This window comes from Lethenteron reissneri, chromosome 67, assembly GCF_015708825.2.
Source record: "Lethenteron reissneri isolate LAM-NWPU_2019-01 chromosome 67, ASM1570882v1, whole genome shotgun sequence".
Lineage (NCBI taxonomy): Eukaryota > Metazoa > Chordata > Hyperoartia > Petromyzontiformes > Petromyzontidae > Lethenteron > Lethenteron reissneri.
In genome coordinates, this window is record NC_083845.1 from 8325415 (window position 1) to 8347860 (window position 22446).

The 22446-nt window shown below is 57.2% G+C and overlaps 1 protein-coding gene across 1 annotated transcript in view; it reads right to left on the minus strand.

Annotated features, from left to right (window-relative positions):
• LOC133360068 (discoidin domain-containing receptor 2-like) overlaps nucleotides 1-22446 on the minus strand; it is a 56225-nt gene that overhangs the window by 783 nt on the left and 32996 nt on the right. Inside the window, exons 2-17 of the mRNA XM_061578658.1 lie at nucleotides 16208-16315; nucleotides 14794-14896; nucleotides 13816-14044; nucleotides 12122-12269; nucleotides 11298-11403; nucleotides 9801-9987; nucleotides 8942-9311; nucleotides 8204-8371; nucleotides 7173-7345; nucleotides 6690-6906; nucleotides 5954-6036; nucleotides 4616-4792; nucleotides 4004-4167; nucleotides 3446-3631; nucleotides 2134-2368; nucleotides 662-811 (exon numbers count right to left, since the gene is read on the minus strand). Coding sequence (XP_061434642.1) covers nucleotides 662-811; nucleotides 2134-2368; nucleotides 3446-3631; nucleotides 4004-4167; nucleotides 4616-4792; nucleotides 5954-6036; nucleotides 6690-6906; nucleotides 7173-7345; nucleotides 8204-8371; nucleotides 8942-9311; nucleotides 9801-9987; nucleotides 11298-11403; nucleotides 12122-12269; nucleotides 13816-14044; nucleotides 14794-14896; nucleotides 16208-16292 — 2781 coding nt within the window. The 5' untranslated portion in view covers nucleotides 16293-16315. The remainder of the gene's footprint in view (nucleotides 1-661; nucleotides 812-2133; nucleotides 2369-3445; nucleotides 3632-4003; nucleotides 4168-4615; nucleotides 4793-5953; nucleotides 6037-6689; nucleotides 6907-7172; nucleotides 7346-8203; nucleotides 8372-8941; nucleotides 9312-9800; nucleotides 9988-11297; nucleotides 11404-12121; nucleotides 12270-13815; nucleotides 14045-14793; nucleotides 14897-16207; nucleotides 16316-22446) is intronic.

The following is a 22446-nucleotide window of genomic DNA, read 5'->3' on the forward strand; positions in this document are numbered from 1 at the left end:
CCTCACCTTGTATACAGGAGGTCGTGGGTTCAATCCCGACCCTGAGGCCTGCTGTGTATTTAGAGTTTGCATTTTTCCCCATGGTCACGAGGATTTTTCTCCGGGCCCCCAGTTTGCAGCTCATTTGTGGCCAGGTCGCTTCTGAAAAAAGAGCTACATAGCTCAGTGGACCTGGCGAGAAGGCCTAGCGATGAGAGCTATTGATGAGGCCTGGTGAAGAGGGCTAACACAGAGGCCTAGCGAGATGCCCTGGTGAGGAGACCTAGCGATGAGGCCTGGTGAGGCCTAGTGAGGAGGCCTAGCGAGGAGGACCGTCCAGTTTTAAGCCAAATACTCAAAACATGCGCTTAGAGTATTTGGCTGCTATACATTTCCACATGAGCCACTTTGTTAAGCTATCATGTGTGGCCAGGTCACTTCTGAAAAATAGCTATATAGCTCAGTGGGCCAAGCAAGAAGGCCTAGCGAAGAGGCCTAGCGAGAAGAGCTATTGATGAGGCCTGGTGAGGAGGGATAGCAGGGAGGCCTAACAACATAGCCAAGAGAGGAGGCCTAGCGAAGAGGCCTAGTGAGAAGAGCTATTGATGAGGCCTGATGATGAGACCTGGTGAGGAGGTCTGGTGAGAAGGCCCGGCGACAAGGCCCAGCGACGAGGGCGCACCTGACGGCCGTTGTCGCGGAAGAGCTCCCCGGCGTTCTCGATGACCAGCTCGTCGGTGAGGCCGCCGTACGGCTGCTCTTGGCAGAGCGACAGCAGCTCCCACAGCGTGACGCCAAACGCCCACACGTCCGAGCCCGTCGTGAACTTGCCCTGTGCGGTGACACGGTGCCAGACAAAGATCCCCCCGTGTTGCCTTTTAACAGACTGTAGGCAGGGAAAGTGCTGTCGGCAAGTAGCGGCACTGTGGGGAAGAGGTGGGTGGCCAACACCAGCGGCGATGTTGACACACCGCACCAGATACTCATTTGAGTCTGAGTCGACCTAGGGGAGGCCCCAGGCCCGTTAAAATAATCGTCAGTGGTGTTGGCCATGAGCAGGAATCGAAATCGGGTAGCCGAGTTCGTAGAGCAACGTGCTAACTGCTACGCCACCAATCCCCGGTGGCCAATACCAACACCCGCTATTCTCCACTAAGTGACGGTGACGTTACCACGGCGCCTGTGCCAGGATAAGTGCACTTTGTTGAAGGCTCGCTGACAGGAGGTCACGGGACAGACCCAGCAGAGCCTCCTTCACAGAGGCCGATCTTGACACCGCTGGTACCAGTCGTCGGTAAGTCCCCTCAGCTCCACATCCTCCTGTACCACATCAGCTCCATCTCTTCTCCAGCCCATGTCGTGCCCGTTTAGTCCCCCTCTATGTGACCAAATAGAAACTGCTTTGGCATGAGGTGGCTGGGCATGCGGGCTACATGACCCAGCCAAAGCAGCCTTGTCTGCCGGAGGAGTTCACCGATGGGAATGTGTCCAGATCTTTCAAGGATTTGTGAGCTCCTCACACAATCCAACCTGCTGGGTAAACCCAGGACGGATCGTAAACCCGGGATAGATCGGTGGCACACACCGTGACACACACAAAGCATAGACACACATATGCAGTGACATGCACGGACAGGGACACACACCTAGTGGCACACACAATATAGACACAAACTGTATAGACACACACAGTATAGACACACACACCGAGGCAGACACAGTATAGACACACACACAGTATAGACACACAGTATAGACACACACACCGAGGCAGACACAGTATAGACACACACACAGTATAGACACACACAGTATAGACACACACACCGTGACACACACAGTAGAGACACACACACAGTATAGACACACACACCGTGACACACACAATATAGACACACACAGTATAGACACACACAGTATAGACACACACACCGAGGCAGACACAGTATAGACACACACGCAGTATAGACACACACAGTATAGACACACACACCGTGACACACACAGTATAGACACACACACAGAGACACACACAGTATAGACACACACACCGAGGCAGACACAGTAGAGACACACACACAGTATAGACACACACAGTATGGACACACACACCGAGGCAGACACAGTATAGACACACACAAAGTATGGACACACCAGAAGCACGCTCTCCCAGGCCATCCAGCGGATGGGCAGCACGGCGCGGCCCTGGATGCGGTAGTAGTCGCTGCTGTAGAGGTGACGGCTCATGCCGAAGTCGGCGATCTTGATGGTGTGCGCCGGCCCCACGAGGCAGTTTCGCGACGCCAGGTCGCGGTGCACGAAGTTGAGCGACGCCAGGTAGGACATGCCGGCGGCCACCTGCACGGCCATGAGCAGCACCTCCACCACGCTGCCACGCGGGAGACGCACGCGGTCACAAAGATCCGCCCCCCCCCCCAATCTCACCCTCGTCTAGTCTTAATAGACTGATACTCTTAGTTTTTTCGGTAAAGTCACGTAGGTAAAAAAATGAAATTAAAATTAATAGAAATAAAATAATAAAAATCACGACGTTTCAGAGGCAACACAAGTCTCCGTCATCAGGTGAGACCGTCACAGCCAGATTTGCTGTATCAAGTGAGGCAGGGATTCCAAGATGCAAGTTCTTAAATACAAGTTAAGGGGGAGGGGAGGTGGGGGGAGCTTATCAGAATGTGGTTGCCAATGAATGGAGCGTATTGGGAGGGGGGCGGGGCTAAAAGAGAGCACGAGGTTTAAGTAGACGTCGACGTGGACGTGTTTGTTGAGATCGCCGTCGTCGTCATAATTCGTCATCGTCGTCGTCGTCGCTTTCATTGTCGTCGTCATCGTCGTCGTGCATAACTGGCCGCTGCACCTACGCGCTCCGCACGGCGTATTAACCACCCGGCGCTCCGCTGGTTGTGACTGTCTCTGCCCTCCGTTGTTGCTACAGAGCGACTGCCTCCAACTGCCCAGCGGCGTCCTTCACGAGCCTCCTCCTCCTCCACAGAGGCCGATCTCGACACTGCTGGTTCCAGCGAGCCACACGGAGGGCGGTGACTACTTCTTCCGATATTTTTGAGGCACCACAGCTCCAGCAGGTTCATCCCACACCTTGCCCCAGGTTCAGGTGAGTGAGTGAGCGATAAAGTGAGCGAGATCGCCTGAGATCGGTTCAGGTGAGCGAGTGAGTGAGGGAGATTGCCTGAGATCGGTTCAGGTGGACAGGTGAGTGAGGGCGATTGCCTGAGATTGGTTCAGGTGAGCGAGTGTGCGCTAGTGAGATCACCAAAGGTCAGCGCAGGTGAGTAGGCGAGTGAGGGAGATCACCTAAGCTCAGTACATGTGAGTGAGGGAGATCACCTGAGCTCAGTTCACGTGAGTGAGATCACCTTAGCTCAGTACAGGTGAGTGATCGAGCGAGCTCAGTACAGGTGAGCGAGGCGAGGCGATGCGAGAGAGCTACCTGAGCGTGGGCCCGGGGCCCTGTCCCTCCCAGCGGTGTGCCGACAGGAAGTGGTGCAGGTCTCCGTTCTCCATGTACTCGGCGAGCATGCAGAGCGGCTCGTCGCGCAGGCACACGCCCACGAGTCGCACGACGTGAGCGTCGCGCAGCCGCGACATCGTCTTGATCTCCTTCAGGAAGTCGCTCCTGACGCACGCAGAGACCCCCCCCCCACGTAGCCTCAACGGACTGTTGGGGCAGGCGCCGTTAGCGAGCAGCGCCTATGAAGGCTACCGGTACTGTGGTACACGAGGGGGTGGGAGGCCAGCATCACGCTCGGCCGCCTTTGTCTCCCCAGTGGCGATGTTTACGCACCGCACTGGGTACTTATTTGAGGCTGAGTCGACCTAGGCGAGGCCCAAGACCGGTTCAGATAATCGTTACTGGTGTTGGCCATGAGCGGGAATTGAACTCGGGTCGCCGGGTTCGTAGCGCAGGGCGCCAATCGCGACACTACCGCTTTAAGACACACAGACACACACACAGACACACACACAGGCGACACACACGCACGCTCACCTGGCGCTGCTGGAGGCGTCTTCCCGCAGCATCTTGACAGCCACGAGTGTGGGCTGCTGCGGCCCCCCCCTCGTGCCCCCCTCGTCGCTTTCCTCCTCCCCCACCTCCACCTCGTCGTCGTCGTCCATGCACCGCGGCAGCCCCACGGCCTCGCACAGCAGCACCTGGGCACACGACCAGAGCGGCACGTCGTCATCGTCGTCGTCGTCACCGTCGTCGTCATCATCGTCACTGTTGTCGTCATCGTCGTCATCGGCATCATCATCGTCGTCGTCATCGTCATCATCGTCACCGTCGTCGTCATCGTCACCGTCGTCGTCATCGTCACCGTCGTCGTCGTCATCATCGTCGTCGTCATCGTCGTCGTCGTCATTGTCATCATCAACGTCATCATCACACAACCACAATGAACACCACATCATCGTCATCATCATGTCCCATGTCTCAGTGTCCCGTGTCCCAGTGCCATTGTCTCCCCATGTCCCAGCGGCCCCGTTGTCTCTGTCCCAGCGGTGACGTTGTCTCTGTCCCAGCGGTGACGTTGTCTCCCCATTGTCTCCCCCATGTCTCAGCGGCCCCGTTGTCTCTGTCCCAGCGGTGACGTTGTCTCACCTCTCCGAACTGCCCCTCCCCCAGCTTCTCCCGCACGCGCAGCGTCTCGCGCGGCACCTCCAGAAGGCGCGCCACGCCGCGGTGGCCCGGCGGCACCTCGTGGTGGCCCAGGGGCACCGCCGCCGCCGCGTCTCCCGGCACCGCGGGGACGGCGTAGGCGCTGCTGCCCGTCACGCCCTGGCGACACAACGGCGACAACAACAACAACAACAACATCGACAAGCAACATCGGCAGCATCAACAGCATGAATGACAACATCAACAGCATCAACATCAACAACATCAAAATTAACGGCAGCATGAACATCATCAATATCATTAACAACAACAACAACATCATCAACAAAATCAACATTTACTACAACAGCATCAACATTAACAACAACATTAACCACAACATTAACAACATCAACAACATTAACATCAACGTCATGATCATCGACAACATCAACATGAACGACACCATCAACAGCATCAACAGTAAAAACATCATCAACATCATCAACATTAACGACACCATCAACACCATCAACATCATCAACATCAACAACATCATCACGACTCGGAGAGGGAGGAGCAGGAGACACAGACGAGGAGTGCGAACGCAGCAGCAGCAGCAACAGCAGCAGCAGCAACAGCAGCAGCAACAGCAGCAGCAGCAACAGCAGCCGCAACAGCAGCAACAGCAGCAGCAGCAACAGCAACAGCAGCAGCAGCAGCAGCAACAGCAGCAGCAACAGCAGCCGCAACAGCAGCAACAGCAGCAGCAGCAACAGCAGCAGCAACAGCAGCAGCAGCAACAGCAGCAGCAGCAACAGCAGCAGCAGCAACAGCAGCAGCAGCAGCAACAGCAGCAGCAGCAACAGCAACAGCAGCAACAGCAGCAGCAGCAACAGCAGCAACAGCAGCAGCAGCAACAGCAGCAGCAACAGCCGCAGCAGCAGCAACAGCAGCAGCAACAGCAACAGCAGCAACAGCAGCAGCAACAGCAGCAACAACAGCAACAGCAGCAGCAGCAGCAGCAGCCGGCACCACCACCGATTGCCCCAAGCTCTGCCGCCCTCGACCTATCGAGGTGTTCCCGGCCCCGGGAAGGGAGCGTCACGAAATCCGAGCGGTGATCCACCAACCCTGGACGTCGCTGGGTCAGAGCCCACGCCACGTGCAGTGCACCGCCCCCCTGGGCCTCCCCTAGGTCGACTCGGCCTCAAATGAGCACCCGGTGGCGGTGCGCGGTAAACATCGCCGCCGGGGAGACAAAGGCGGCCGGGCGCGACGCTGCACTTGCCCCGACGGCCCATCGGAGGCTACGCGGGGGACCTTTGCCTGCGCGAGTACCTGCATGTCCAGGATGTCGGCCACGGCGTAGTGCTGGGCGCCGTCAAACAGCGGCAGCTCCGGTTCCGCGTAGTCCCCGCAGCCTGCAACACGCAGCACGTGGGGGTCTTACCACGTGGTCTCACCACGTGGGGGTCTTACCACGTGGACTCACCACGTGGGGGTCTTACCACGTGGTCTCACCACGTGGGGGTCTTACCACGTGGTCTCACCACGTGGGGGTCTCAGCACGGGGGACCAGTTTGGGTAATCGTTACAGGTGTTGGTGGCCGTGAGCAGGAATCGAACTCGGGTCGCTGGGTTTGTAACGCAGCGCGACACCACCACCACCACCACGACCACCACCACTACCACAACCACCACCACTACCACCACCACCACCACAACCACCACCACAACCACCACCACCACGGCCACCACCACAACCGCCACCACAACCACCATGACCACCACCACGACCCCCACCACCACCACGACCGCCACCAACCACCACCACGACCACCACCACCACGACCACCACCACAACCACCACAACTACCACCAAGACCACCACCACGACCACCACCACCACCACGACCACCACAAGCACCACCACGACCACCACCACCACCACGACCACCAAGCACCACCACCACCACCATCACGACCACCACAAGCACCACCACCACAACCACCACCACAAGCACCACCACGACCACCACCACAACCACGACCACCAAGCACCACCACCACGCACCGCCGCCCTCGGCGCGCTCGAGTGTGCGCTCCGCGTGCAGCAGGCGGCGTGTGGGCCGCGTGCCCGGCTCGCGGTAGCCGGGTGGCAGCGCCGGCGGCGGCTTCGTCTGCGGCAGGGCCGAGCCGGCGCGCTGCAGCGAGCGCCCGTTGAACATCACCGTGTCGCACGGCACCGACAGACGCACCGTAATGCCGTCCTCCAGCATGGCGCGCGGGGCCTGCGGGGAGCAGGGGGGAGGGGGGCGTGGAGAGGGGGGGGCTGATTGTTGCCGGCCGTTTTTGACGTTCGCATGACCTCTGGTCCCTACGCGCAACGCTCAGCGACTGGGTGTAAAAACAATGACGGTGCTGATTGTTGCTGACCGTTCGCGTGACCTCTGGTTGCCTACGTGCAACGCTCAGCCGCTTAGTAAACAAGAAGAAAAGTGAAAAAAACGTTGACGGTGCTGATTGTTGCTGGCCGTTGTTGCCATTGGGTTCCCACCTTCTCGAGGAACTTCCTCCAGTTGTGCCGCCAGAGGATGAGTGCGATGATGACGACGAGGAGGAGGATGATGGCGACGAGGCAGGCGACCAGCACGGGCGCTCTCTCGTCGGCCGTGTCCATGGGCCTCCCGGACAGCGTGGCCCCCGGGGCCCCCGGCACCCTCGTGCCTGCTGAGCTCGCACCCGCGGGGCAGTTTGTTAGATCGCGTAGAGATATAGAAAAACGTTGTGTCTTCTTGGTTCTTTTGGTAAAGTCACATAGAAGGGAAGTAATGAAATAATACAAATTAAACATAATAATTCTCACGACGTTTCGGCCACAACGCAAGCAGCCGTCCTCACCTGAGGGCCTCACCTGAGGACGGCTGCTGCACCTGAGGACGGCTGCTTGCGTTGTGGCCGAAACGTCGTGAGAATTATTATGTTTTATTTTTATTATTTTATTACTTCCCTTCTACGTGACTTTACCGAAAGAACCAAGAAGATGAATCCCTGCAGTCACGAAAGCTTTAAATCGGAACGTTGTGTCGTCAAGCCCGCCACCACCCGACACAGCCAATCGGCAAGGCTTGTGTCACGTGAACAGGACGTTGCCAATTCGTCGCGAACACAGCGCCGCCGTTGGGGGGCTGGAGAGCCGAGCCGCGACATTCACAATCTGAGCAGCGCGACGTTTATTTATATTATTTATTATTTAATAAAGTGAATAAAAGTAAAAAATTATTCACTTTTTTTTCATAAGGTGAATACAACACTTTATTCGCTTAGTTTCTATCATTATTTAATAAAGTGAATTAAAGTACAAATTAATTCACTTAAATTTTTTCTTATTATTTTTCTATCTACGTGACTTTACCGAAAGAACCAAAAATTAAAACCTGAATCGTCATTATCATTATTAGATCTTCCCCACGCAAAGTGGTCACCCATTTTATCGACCCCCCCCCCCCCCCCCCACCACCGCCTTCCCCTGTAGCGAGCGTTGATGATGGGCCGACTGAACCTCCACGGACGTGGAGCGCCGCTCACCGTGTGCGCGGCTGGTGACCTCCGGCCCGCGCGTGCCAGAGGGGGGCGGTGGGGGCGGGGCGCCCCCCCCTGGTGGGGCGGGCGGTGGGGGCGGTGGGGGGCTGCGGGCCCCCCCCCTCGGCGGGGTGGGAGGGGGCGGGGCTCGTGACACGGGCTCCTGGCTCCGGTCTGTGGGGAGGGGGGAGGGGGGGGGACGTGAGGTCAGTACCGGTCACGGACACGAGGTGGCGCAGCGTGACCCCTGCAGCAATCATCGTCCCCTCCCCCCCCTAGTACTGGCAGAGTAGTGCACAGGGACAGCTGCCGCTGGGGGTGCCCCTAGGCGAGACGACTCAGCAGCAATCATTGTCCGCCCTACTACTGGCAGACTGATGCCCTCCAGGGTCACCCGCTCACTCGCTCACTCACCCACCCACTCACAAGCTCAACTACTCATCCACTCACTCACCCACTCACTAGCTCATCCACTCACTCACCCACCCACTCAACCACCCACTCACTCACCCACTCATCCACTCACCAGCTCATCCACTCACTCATCCACTCACTCACTAGCTCAGACACTCACCCACCCACTCACTAGCTCACCCACTCATACACTCACCCACTCACTAGCTCATCCACCAACTCGCTCACTCACCCACTCGCTCAACCCACCCACTCAACCCACCCACTCGCTCACCCCACCCACTCGCCCTTGCACGCGCGCCAACTGCCATCCTCCCCGTCGGCACCCACCCGAGTGGAACGAGATCTCGCTGATGAGGAGCCACGCGGCTCCCAGGTAGAAGTGGCACTTGATGGCGATGGCGTTGCGCTGGCCCAGCGGGACGGTGATGAAGCGTGCGCGCGGGTCCACCGTGTCCGGCTCCACCACCAGCCCCACGCCCACGTCCTCTCCACCACCACCACCCTCACCACCGCCACCACCCCCACCGCCACCACCACCACCCTCACCGCCACCACCGCCGCCCTCACCGCCACCACCACCGCCACCGTCGTCACCGCCGCCGCCGCCCTCCCACTCGTCGCTGTCGGAGCGGCGGAAGAAGCAGCGCGCCTCGCGGAAAGTCTGCACGCCGCTCTGGAACATGTTGTTGCAGTGGACCTGTCGGGGGCACGCGGGGGGGGGGGACGCGGGGGGGGGGGACGCGGGGGGGGGGAGGTGGGGGGTGACGTGGAGGGAGGAGGGGGGGAGATGAGAAGGGGGGACACGTGGGGGGAGGGGAGGTGGGGGGGGTGACGTGGTGGGAGGAGGGGGGGAGATGAGGAGAAGGGGGGACACGTGGGGGGGGGACACGGGGGGGGGTGAGGGAGGATGAGGGGGGGGGGACCGGTGGGGGTTAGGGATGATGTTGGGGGGGGGGGCACGGGGGGATAGTGAGAAGGGGAGGGGCACGGGGGGAGGGTGGTGAAGTGTGATGGGGGGTGGGGGGACAAGGAGAGGGGGGGGCACGGGAGGGGGGGGGTGGTGAAGAAGGATGAGGGGGGGGCGGTGGGGGTTAGGGAGGATGTGTGGGAAGGGGGGCACGGGGGGAGGGTGGTGAGGTGTGATGGCGGTGGGGGTGATGATGGAGGAGGGGGGTGCGGGTGGCACCTTCATGGCCGAGAAGTTCCTAGGCTCGTCGAACTCGAAGTGCATGAGGAGGTAGGGCAGGCTGAGGCTGCCGTTGCTCCAGCCCACGTAGTCGTAGCCCGGCCACACGCGGTGCTCGGGGCTCAGCGCAAAGTCGTCCAGGCCCCAGACGCCGTCCGTCAGCTGGCCCAGGCCGCCGTACATCTGCCTGGGGGACACAGGGAGACAGAGAGACACGCGGAGACACAGATAGAGACGCACGCGGAGACAGAGAGACACGCGGAGACACAGATAGAGACGCACGCGGAGACAGATAGAGACGTACGCGGAGACAGAGAGACACGTGGTGTGTGTGAGTGTTCACCACTGTGGTGTGAGTGAGTGAGTGGGTGAGTGTGTGAGTAAATGTGAGTGAGTGTGTGAGTGGGTGGGTGAATTGGTGAGATTGTGAGTGAGTGGGTGAGTGAGTTGGTGAGAGGGTGAGTGAGTGAGTGGGTGAGTGAGTTGGTGAGAGGGTGAGTGAGTGGGTGAGTGAGTTGGTGAGCGAGGTGAGTGAGTGGGGGGGGTGAGTTGGTGAGAGGGTGAGTGAGTGAGTGAGTTGGTGAGAGAGTGAGTGTGAGTGAGTGAGTGAGTGGGTGAGTGAGTGGTGTGAGTGAGTGAGTGAGTAAATGTGAGTGAGTGGGTGAGTGAGTGAGTGAGGGAGTGTGCGTGAGTGGGTGAGTGAGTGAGTGTGAGTGAGTGAGTGAGTGGTGTGAGTGAGTGAGTGAGTAAATGTGAGTGAGTGTGTGAGTGGGTGGGTGATTGGGTGAGTGAGTGAGTGGGTGAGTGAGTGAGTGAGATTGAGTGAGTGTGAGTGAGTGAGGGAGTGTGAGTGAGGGAGTGAGTGGGTGAGTGAGTGAGTGGGTGAGTGAGTGGGTGAGTGAGTGAGTGTTAGTGAGTGAGTGAGTGAGTGTGAGTGAGTGAGTGAGTAAGTGTGAGTGAGTGTGAGTGGGTGAGTGAGTGAGTGAGTGAGTGGGTGAGTGAGTGAGTGAGTGGGTGAGTGAGTGAGTGGGTGGGTGAGTGAGTGAGTGGGTGGGTGAGTGAGTGAGTGGGTGAGTGAGTGCATGAGTGAGTGAGTGAATGAGTGAGTGAGTGAGTGGGTGAGTGAGTGTGTGAGTGGGTGAGTGAGTGTATGAGTGAGTGAGTAAGTGGGTGAGTGAGTGAGTGGGTGAGTGAGTGTATGAGTGAGTGAGGAGGGTGAGTGAGTGAGTATATGAGTGAGTGTGTGAGTGAGTGTGTGAATTAGTGAGTGCGTGGGTGAGTGAGTGAGTGAGTCGGTGAGTGAGTGAGTGGGTGAGTGAGTGAGTGTATGAGTGAGTGTGTAAGTGGGTGAGTGAGTGTGTAAGTGGGTGAGTGAGTGAGTGTATGAGTGAGTGGGTGAGTGAGTGAGTGGGTGAGTGAGTGTGTGAGTGAGTGGGTGAGTGTGTAAGTGGGTGAGTGGGTGAGTGAGTGAGTGTCCACCACGGGTGGCGGCCTCACCGGGAGGCGATGAAGCCGTCGTAGGTGGAGTCGTTGAGGTTGGCGGGCGCCAGGGAGGGCAGGAGGAGCGTCTCTCCCTCGGGGGCCGAGTAGGAGACGAGCCCGTCTGGGTGACGCACAGGGAGACACACGCAGAGACACACGGAGAGACACACGGGGTGAGACACACGGAGAGAGACACGGGGTGAGACACAGAGAGACACACGGAGACACACGGAGAGACACGGGGGGAGACACACGGGGAGAGACACGGGGAGAGACACGGAGAGACACACGGGGGGAGACACACGGGGAGACACACGGGGAGAGACACGCGGAGACACACGGGGAAAGACACGGGGAGACGCACGGAGAAACGCACGGAGAGACACACGGAGAGACACGGGGAGACACACGGGGAGACACACGGGGAGAGACACGGAGAAACACGGAGTGAGACACGGGGAGACACACGGGGAGAGACACGGGGAGAGACACAAAGAAACACGGAGAGAGACACGGGGTGAGACACGGGGAGCCGGGGGAGGACGGGCCCCGTGGTGGGGGGGGGGGGCGGTTGAGGGTTGGGGTTTCAGTGCTGGGGGGAAAGTTAGTGGGGGGGGGCGGGTTGGTGTGGGGGGAGTGGGAGGGTGTTGGGGTTGGGGGTGGGGGGGGCGGGTTGGTGTGGGGGGAGTGGGAGGGTGTTGGGGTTGGGGGTGGGGGGGGGCGGGTTGGTGTGGGGGGAGTGGGAGGGTGTTGGGGTTGGGGGTGGGGGGGGCGGGTTGGTGTGGGGGGGTGTTGGGGGTGTTGGGGTGGGGGGGGTCGAGGGGGGGGTCAGGCCCCACCAGCCCAGGGGCAGCCGTAGAGCTCCACGCGCATGCACACGCTCATGGCGCGGTCGGTGACGGCGACGAAGCGCACGAAGCGCGCCACGAGGGCGGGCCCCAGGTCCTTGAGCACCACGTCCTGCGTGTTCACGTTGCCCTGGATCACCTGCGGGGCACAACAACAACAACAACCGCCATTCGCCACTAAGTGGCAGTGACGTCACCACGACGCATGTGCCAGGCCAAGTGCACCTTGAGGCCACGTGAAGTGTCGAACGCCCGCTGGCAGGAGGTCACGGGGCAGACCCAGCAGGTGCCACGGGTCGACTGACTGAGATGACTGGCTAAAGCACGGGGCACGCGCAGGTAACCACCCCCACGCCACCTGGAGCGTATGTTGAAGTGCAGTGTTGAGTCTATGGGTAGTGTTGAGTCTACGGGTAGTGTTGAGTCTACGGGCAGTGTTGAGTCTATGGGTAGTGTTGAGTCTACGGGTAGTGTTGAGTCTATGGGCAGTGTTGAGTCTATGGGTAGTGTTGAGTCTATGGGCAGTGTTGAGTCTATGGGTAGTGTTGAGTCTATGGGTAGTGTTGAGTCTACGGGTAGTGTTGAGTCTATGGGTAGTGTTGAGTCTATGGGTAGTGTTGAGTCTACGGGTAGTGTTGAGTCTATGGGCAGTGTTGAGTCTATGGGTAGTGTTGAGTCTATGGGCAGTGTTGAGTCTATGGGCAGTGTTGAGTCTATGGGCAGTGTTGAGTCTTTGGGCAGTGTTGAGTCTATGGGTAGTGTTGAGTCTATGGGTAGTGTTGAGTCTACGGGTAGTGTTGAGTCTACGGGCAGTGTTGAGTCTATGGGCAGTGTTGAGTCTATGGGCAGTGTTGAGTCTATGGGTAGTGTTGAGTCTACGGGTAGTGTTGAGTCTATGGGCAGTGTTGAGTCTATGGGTAGTGTTGAGTCTATGTGCAGTGTTGAGTCTATGGGCAGTGTTGAGTCTATGGGCAGTGTTGAGTCTATGGGCAGTGTTGAGTCTATGTGCAGTGTTGAGTCTATGTGCAGTGTTGAGTCTATGGGCAGTGTTGAGTCTATGGGCAGTGTTGAGTCTATGTGCAGTGTTGAGTCTATGGGCAGTGTTGAGTCTATGGGCAGTGTTGAGTCTATGGGCAGTGTTGAGTCTATGGGCAGTGTTGAGTCTATGGGCAGCGGCTATTTGCTTTGGGCTCCTCCGTTGCTAAGGGGACCCCTCGCCTCGTCGCCACGGAGCTCCTCCGTCGCTAAGGGGACCCTCGCCTGGTTGCCACGGGGCTCCTCCGTTGCTAAGGGGACCCCTCGCCTCGTCGCCATGGGGCTCCTCCGTCGCTAAGGGGACCCTCGCCCCGTCACCACGGGGCTCCTCCGTCGCTAAGGGGACCCTCGCCCCGTCACCACGGGGCTCCTCCGTCGCTAAGGGGACCCTCGCCCCGTCACCACGGGGCTCCTCCGTTGCTAAGGGGACCCCTCGCCTCGTCGCCACGGGGCTCCTCCGTTGCTAAGGGGACCCTCGCCTCGTCGCCACGGGGCTCCTCCGTTGCTAAGGGGACCCTCGCCTCGTCGCCACGGGGCTCCTCCGTTGCTAAGGGGACCCCTCGCCCCGTCGCCACGGGGCTCCTCCGTTGCTAAGGGGACCCCTCGCCCCGTTGCCACGGGGCTCCTCCGTTGCTAAGGGGACCCCTCGCCTGGTTGCCGCGGCGGTCCCTCCACGGCAGCCATCGGTGCGCGTCGCGGCTGTACTCGAGGCGGTAGGCCCTGGCGAACTCGTTGCCGAGGCCGTTGCCGTGGCGACCCTGCGTGCCGACGAGCGTGACCACGTGGAGACGCCGCAGGTCCACCTGCAGGAACTGCGAGTGCTGCGGCGTCACGGGGCCGTCGGCGCACCACGCACCGTCGCCTTCCTCCAGGTTCAGCCTGACGCGGGGGGGGGGGGGGCACACGGGGCGACTACGCTGAAACTACAACCACTACAACAACTACAACCACTACAACAACTACAACCACGACAACAACTACGACAACAACTACAACATTTACAATAAGAACAACAACCACAACTACAACAACAACCACCACTATAACAACCACCGCTATTACTACTGCCTCACCACCACCACCACTACTACCTCACCATCACCACCACCACTGCCTCACCACCACCACCACTACTACTGCTGCCTGTGAGTGAGTGAGCTTCACTGTGAGTGACTGAGTGTTGAGCGAGCGGTGAGCGAGGGTTGTGCGAGCGGTGAGCGAGCGGTGAGTGAGTGAGTGTGAGTGAGTGAGTGTGAGTGAGTGGTGAGTGAGTGGTGAGCGAGTGTGAGCGAGTGTGTGAGTGAGTGTGTGAGTGGTGAGTGAGCGAGCGGTGAGCGAGCGGTGAGCGAGCTGTGAGCGAGTGGTGAGCGAGTGTTGAGTGAGTGTGAGTGAGTGAGTGGTGAGTGAGTGTGAGCGAGTGTGAGCGAGCGGTGAGCGAGCTGTGAGCGAGTGGTGAGCGAGTGTTGAGCGAGTGAGTTGCCCTGTGAGTGACTGAGTGGTGAGTGAGTGGTGAGTGAGTGTGAGTGAGTGAGTGGGGAGCGAGCGGTGAGCGAGCGTTGAGCGAGTGGTGAGTGAGCGAGCGGTGAGCGAGTGTTGAGCGAGTGGTGAGCGAGTGTTGAGCTGCTCACCTGGCGAAGCGCGCCCCGGTCGACTCGTACCACTCGCTCGAGGCGGAGATGTCCTCGTCGCGGATGGTGCCATCCTGCATCCCCAGGGCATAGCGGCACAGGCCTGCACACACACACGCAGCCCACACAAAGACAAAGGTCCCCCGTATAGCCTCGACACACTGTGGGGGCAAGTGCTGCGAGCGAGTAGCAGGAGGAGCCGTACCGCTGGCACGAGGTGGCGCGCGGAGGAGTGTGTGGACTAATCCCCATCTGAGTTAATGAGTTAATGATGACGTCACCCTGCTGCTGCTCTATATAAGAACGGGAGACACAGCAGAGCCTCACCATTCTGGCGAAATGCCCGATGATGCTGGATGCAATTACCAGCGAAACGTCGTACTCAAATTGTAAATGTTGTGGTTTCACGCTTCAACACACCGGTGGGCTAAAGCAGTGAACTATTTGTCTTTTGTCAACGTGACACTTTTTTACTGATTGGCCGTGTCGGGTGGTGGAGGGTTACGACACATTTATAAATAACGCGATTTAAACCCAAAAACGTTGATTATGAATAATATTGGTCGCGAAAGCCTGCTACGTGTTAAACTAATCCCCATCTGTTCCACACTCCCCTTCGACCCGTGGGTGTCGAGAAGGAGCCGTGCCCGAACTCTGCCAGGAGAAGGCGGCGCTCAGCAAAGCGAGCGGACTCACGCAGCCTCACCACCACCACTGCCTGGCTCTGTGGTGGTGGTAGCGGTGATGGTGGTCGTGGTGGTGGTGGAGGTAACGGTGGTGGTGGTGGAGGTGATGGTTGATGGTGGTGATGGTGGTGGTAGTTGTGGTGGTGATGGCGGTGGTGGTGGTGGAGGTGATGATGGTGGTAGCGGTGGTGGAGGTAACGGTGGTGGTGGAGGTGATGATTGATGGTGGTGATGGTGGTGGTGATGGTGATAGTTGTGATGGTGGTAGTTGTGGTGGTGCTGTTGGCGGTGGTGGTGATGGTGGTGGAGGTAGTAGCGGTGGTGGAGGTAACGGTGGTGGTGGAGGTGATGGTTGATGGTGGTGATGGTGGTGGTGATGGTGGTAGTTGTGGTGGTGGTGGTGGTGGTGGAGGTGATGATGGTGGTAGCAGTGGTGGAGGTAACGGTGGAGGTGGTGGAGGTGGTGGTGGTGGAGGTGATGGTTGATGGTGGTAATGGTGGTGGTGATGGTGGTGGTGGTGCTGGGTAAATGGCGAGACGCAGGGACCCCCCCCCCCCCCAGCGAGTCTATGGGCAGTGTTGAGTCTATGGGTAGTTTGTCTAAATCAGAATATTTGTTCATACTGGAGGAATCCGATGACCTATAAAGCTCATTTTTTCCACAGATGTCCAGTCGCTAGCTGTGTAAATTCAGAACTTCCTTCGCACTCTCCTTAGGTCAGCCTCACCGATGTCCACCTGGGCGACCAGCGTGGACGGGAGGACCAGCAGCAGTAGCAGCGGCACCGCGGCCACGTGCAGCAGGGCACACATGTGGCGGCTCCCGGCGTCTCGACCTGCACACAAAGACAAAGGGTCACTCCGTATAGCCTTAGCTGACTGTTGGGGCAAGTGCTGTTAGCGAGCGGCAGCGCCTGTGAAGGCCGGCGCCGTGGCAGGTTGTCTGGACCGCCTTTGTCTCCCCTCGTGGCGACGCTTGCCACACACCGCGTGAGCCGGTTCAGATAATGGTCACCGGTGTTGTCTCGTCGGCGCTAAGCGCTGCGCCACCGCTCCTCCGCAACCCACTCTGCAGCACGAAGCTCCACTCGCAGAGCGACGCCCCGAATCGGGAGTCGAACCCAGGTCCGTTTCTTATCTGTGACGTAGACTCAACACTGCCCATAGACTCAACACTGCCCATAGACTCAACACTGCCCATAGACTCAACACTGCCCATAGACTCAACACTGCCCACAGACTCAACACTGCCCATAGACTCAACACTGCCCATAAACTCTACACTGACCATAGACTCAACACTACCCATAGACTCAACACTGACCATAGACTCAACACTACCCATAGACTCAACACTACCCATAGACTCAACACTACCCATAGACTCAACACTGCCCATAGACTCAACACTGCCCATAGACTCAACACTGCCCATACACTCAACACTGCCCATAGACTCAACACTACCCATAGACTCAACACTACCAATAGACTCAACACTGACCAAAGACTCAACACTGCCCATAGACTCAACACTGCCCATAGACTCTACACTGACCATAGACTCAACACTACCCATAGACTCAACACTGCCCATAGACTCAACACTGCCCATAGACTCAACACTGCCCATAGACTCAACACTACCAATAGACTCAACACTGACCATAGACTCAACACTGCCCATAGACTAAACACTGCCCATAGACTCAACACTGACCATAGACTCAACACTACCCATAGACTAAACACTGACCATAGACTCAACACTGCCCATAGACTCAACACTGCCCATAGACTCACACTGCCCATAGACTCAACACTGCCCATAGACTCAACACTGCCCATAGACTCACACTGCCCGTAGACTCAACACTACCCATAGACTCAACACTACCCATCGACTCAACACTGCCCATAGAATCACACTGCCCATAGACGCAACACTGCCCATAGACTCAACACTGCCCATAGACTCAACACTACCCATAGACTCAACACTGCCCATAGACTCAACACTGCCCATAGACTCAACACTACCCATAGACTCAACACTGCCCATAGACTCAACACTACCCATAGACTCAACACTGCCCATAGACTCAACACTACCCATAGACTCAACACTGCCCATAGACTCAACACTACCCATAGACTCAACACTACCCATAGACTCAACACTGCCCAAAGACTCAACACTACCCATAGACTCAACACTGCCCATAGACTCAACACTACCCATAGACTCAACACTGCCCATAGACTCAACACTGCTCATAGACTCAACACTGCCCAAAGACTCAACACTGCCCATAGACTCAACACTGCCCATAGACTAAACACTGCCCATAGACTCAACACTGCCCACAGACTCAACACTACCCACAGACTCAACACTGCCCAAAGACTCAACACTACCCATAGACTCAACACTACCCATAGACTCAACACTGACCATAGACTCAACACTGCCCATAGACTCAACAATGCCCATAGATTCAACACTGACCATAGACTCAACACTACCCATAGACTCAACACTACCCATAGACTCAACACTGCCCATAGACTCAACACTGCCCATAGACTCAACACTGCCCATAGACTCAACACTGCCCATAGACTCACACTGCCCATAGACTCAACACTGCCCATAGACTCACACTGCCCATAGACTCAACACTGCTCATAGACTCAACACTGCCCATAGACTCACACTGCCCATAGACTCAACACTGCCCATAGACTCAACACTGCCCATAGACTCAACACTACCCATAAACTCAACACTACCCATAGACTCAACACTACCCATAGACTCAACACTGCCCATAGACTCAACACTGCCCATAGACTCAACACTGCCCATAGACTCAACACTGCCCATAGATTAAACACTGCCCATAGACTAACACTACCCATAGACTCAACACTGCCCATATATTAAACACTGCCCATAGACTAACACTACCCATAGACTCAACACTACCCATAGATTAAACACTGCCCATAGACTAACACTACCCATAGACTCAACACTGCCCACAGACTCAACACTGCCCATAGACTCAACGCTGCCCACAGACTCAACACAACCCACAGACTCAACACTGCCCATAGACTCAACACTGCCCATAGACTCAACACTGCCCACAGACTCAACACTGCCCATAGACTCAACACTGCCCATAGACTCAACGCTGCCCACAGACTCAACACTACCCACAGACTCAACACAACCCACAGACTCAACACTGCCCACAGACTAACACACCATTATGGGTAAAACAACAACTTCAACAACAACTTCTGATGGAGCTCTGCAGTTCTACTCGAGTGGGGCAGCAACAGCAGCGACATCGGCGATGTTGTTGTGCTGCTGCTGCACGGGTGGTGTGTTGTTGTGCTGCTGCTGCTGCACCGGTGGTGTGTTGTTGTGCTGCTGCTGCACGGGTGGTGTGTTGTTGTGCTGCTACTGCTGCACTGGTGGTGTGTTGTTGTGCTGCAGCTGCTGCACTGGTGGTGTGTTGTTGTGCTGCTGCTGCTGCTGCACTGGTGGTATGTTGTTGTGCTGCAGCTGCTGCACTGGTGGTGTGTTGTTGTGCTGCTGCTGCTGCACTGGTGGTGTGTTGTGCTGCAGCTGCTGCACTGGTAGTGTGTTGTTGTGCTGCTGCTGCTGCCTCAAATGAGTACCTGGTGCTAGGGAGACAAAGGCGGTCGGGCGCGGGTGCTGGCCGCCCACCCGCTCGTGTGCCGTGCCGACCTTTATAGGTGCTCGCTAACAGCACTTGCCCCTCCAGTCTGTTAAGGCTATACGGAGGATCTTTGTCTTTTTTATGTGTCTCTGTGTGCTGTGTGTGTCTGTGTGTGTGTGTATGTGTGTGTGTGTATGTGTGTGTGTCTGTGTGTGTGTCTGTGTGTGCGTCTCTGTGTGTGTGTCTGTGTGTGTGTGTCTGTGTCTGTGTGTCTCTGTGTGTGTCTGTGTCTGTGTGTGTCTGTGTGTGACTGTGTGTGTCTGTGTGTGTCTGTGTGTGTGTCTGTGTGTGTATGTGTCTGTGTGTGTGTGTGTCTGTGTGTGTCTGTGTGTGTGTCTGTGTGTGTGTGTCTGTGTGTGTGTCTGTGTGTGTGTCTCTGTGTGTGTGTGTCTGTGTGTGTGTGTGTCTGTGTGTGTGGGCAACACTGTCGTGGGCAGTGCTGTGGGGGGAGGGCCAATGCCCATTGGCCTCTCCCCTCATGGCGTCTGTGACCACCACAGTGGCTAAACGGGGGCTCTGGACGGGTGTGAGGGGCTGGTAACCCCTCCACCTTCAATTAACCACCACTAAACCACGAATTAAACATAAACCTGTAACAAATAAGCTTGTGCCGGAGGCCCCGGGGGGTCAGGCTTTTATGACGTCTCCTGGCCAAACCCCATTTGGCGGAGCCAGGAGATTGAATTTTCACCCTCGGGGCTCCTCCAGAAACAACAAAAAACCATTGCGGATGGCCACGTGGAATGTTCGAACGCTCACTGCGGAGGAGAGGCTGCCACTCCTCTGTCGGGAGCTGGACCGGTACCGCCTGGATCTCTGTGGCATTCAGGAGGTCCGGTGGACCGGTTCTGGCTCCTGCCACCATGAGGGGTGGACAGTCCTCTACTCGGGGCAGGAGACTGCCAAACAACAGGGTGTGGCTCTTCTTCTGAACAAAAGAATGAAGGGGGCATGGGAGCGTGGCGGTGAGGTGTGGGAAGCTGTAAGCCCCAGGATACTTTGGGCTCGCCTTCCCATCAACCAGAGGCGAGGAGTGGTGGTCGTGGTTACTTATGCCCCCACCGAAGACGAACATCCGTGGAGGGATGCAGGCAAAGCCGATGAGTCAGACGCTTTCTATGACCTCCTGTCACAGGTGCTGGCTAAAGTGGCCACTCGGGACAGAGTCATCTTGTTGGGTGACTTCAATGCCCGAGTTGGTCATGATGCTGGTACCTGGTCTGGAGTGATTGGAAGGCATGGGCCAGATCAGCTCAATAATAACGGTAGGAGGCTGCTAGATTTTTGTGCAGCCCATGGGCTTGTAATTACCAACACGCTCTTCCGGCATCGGCGCATCCACACAACATCATGGATACATGCCGGGTCCAAGCAAGAACATCTGCTGGACTACATAGTGACGGACCAGCGGATGCGAACCCATGTCCTTGACACCAGGACCTACCGTGGAGCTGATCTGTCCTCTGACCATCGACTAGTCATCTGTAAGATGCGCCTGCCTTTCTTCCACTCTGGTGGTGGGTGTACACCCAGGATCCCATTCCAACCAAAAGTGGCCTGGTCTCAGTTAGCTGATGAAAGTTGCAAGCGAGAATTTCATCATCGCTTGCAGCTGGGGTTGGCATCGTCCCCCACTCCACCTGATGTCGAGGGGAAATGGGCGAGGTTTAAGACTGTGACTCATGCAGCTGCAATGGCTGCTTTGGGTACGCGGTCCAGACCTCCCCAGAAACCCTGGCTGACAAAGGAGGTGTTCAGGTTAATTGAGAAAAAGCGTCAGGCCCACTCTCATCGCCTACAGCATCCCACGTCAGAGAATGAGGAGGTTTACCGCAGCCTTCGCTCGGAAGTTCGGAGAGCCGTAAGGCGCTGTAAGGATGGGTGGTGGTCGCGGGTTGCTGAGGAGATGGAGTCTGCCTCAGTGGCCCGTGATCACAAATCACTATTTAACTCCATCAAAAAAGTAACCTGCAGCGCCACACCTATTACCATCATTAGAGGAAAAAACGGTGATCCAATCTCCGACCCCCAGGAACAGGTTTGCAGATTTGCTGAGCATTTCTGTGAAGTCCTGGGGGAGGGAAATTCTCTCAGCCAGGAAAACATCATGGCACAAAGTGGTGATAACCCTGCTGAGGCTGCGGTGCCTCAAATATTGGAAGAGGTCACCCCCTGTGAGTGGCTGGCTGAGGTGCCAGCTGTTGAGGAAGTACTGAGGGCGATCCGGAGTCTGAGACCAGGGAAGGCATCGGGCAGAGATGATCTCCCAAGCGAAATGCTGAGGGAGGGTGGCGTTTGTGCACAGACTGCCCTATATGACATCATAACAACAGTCTGGACCACTGGACGGGTTCCGCAGGACTGGAAGGATGCCCTGGTGGTTCCCCTCTTTAAGAAGGGGGACCGTACCGACTGTAACAACTACAGGGGCATCTCACTCCTCAGTGTGCCGGGTAAGGTCCTGGCAAGGATTATTCAACATCGCCTTGCTAGGCACGCTGAGGAGAGGCTTGCGGAGCCCCAATGCGGTTTCAGGAAAGGGCGGTCCTGCACAGATGCCATATTTTCTGTCCGTCTGCTACAGCAGAGGTGTAGGGAATTCCAAAAAGACCTACATCTCTGCTTTATTGACCTGGTCAAGGCCTATGATACCATCAGTAGGACTGGGCTCTGGGTTGTTCTTCGTGCTTTCGGAGTCCCTGACCCTCTGCTCACGATCATTAAGGACCTTCATGATGGTGAGCGGGCCCGGGTAAAACTACGTGGCCGGGAGTCGGAGCCTTTCCCTGTACACCTTGGGGTGCGACAGGGATGTCCTCTGGCTCCCACATTATTTAACATCTATTTTGACCGCGTAGTTCGTGAAGCCTTCAATAGCTGTACCGGAGGAATTTCCATTTGGTACAGATATAATGGGAGGCTGATCGACGCCCGGGTGCGATCAAGGGATGGCTCCCTATTGGTCAACCACGTTATGTATGCCGATGATTTGGTAATAGCTGCTCATTCAGAAGAGGAGTTGGAGACGCTGCTGCTGAGACTGGAGCGTGCCACCAAGAGGTGGGGCCTTACCATCAGCCCCACCAAAACTAAGCACCTGCCTGGGTATTTTGTACCATCGGACACTCCACCCCCACAACTCCCAATTGGTGATGGGGCAGTTGTGGAGAGAGTGGAGAGTTTCCCATACCTGGGCAGTGTGCTTATGACCG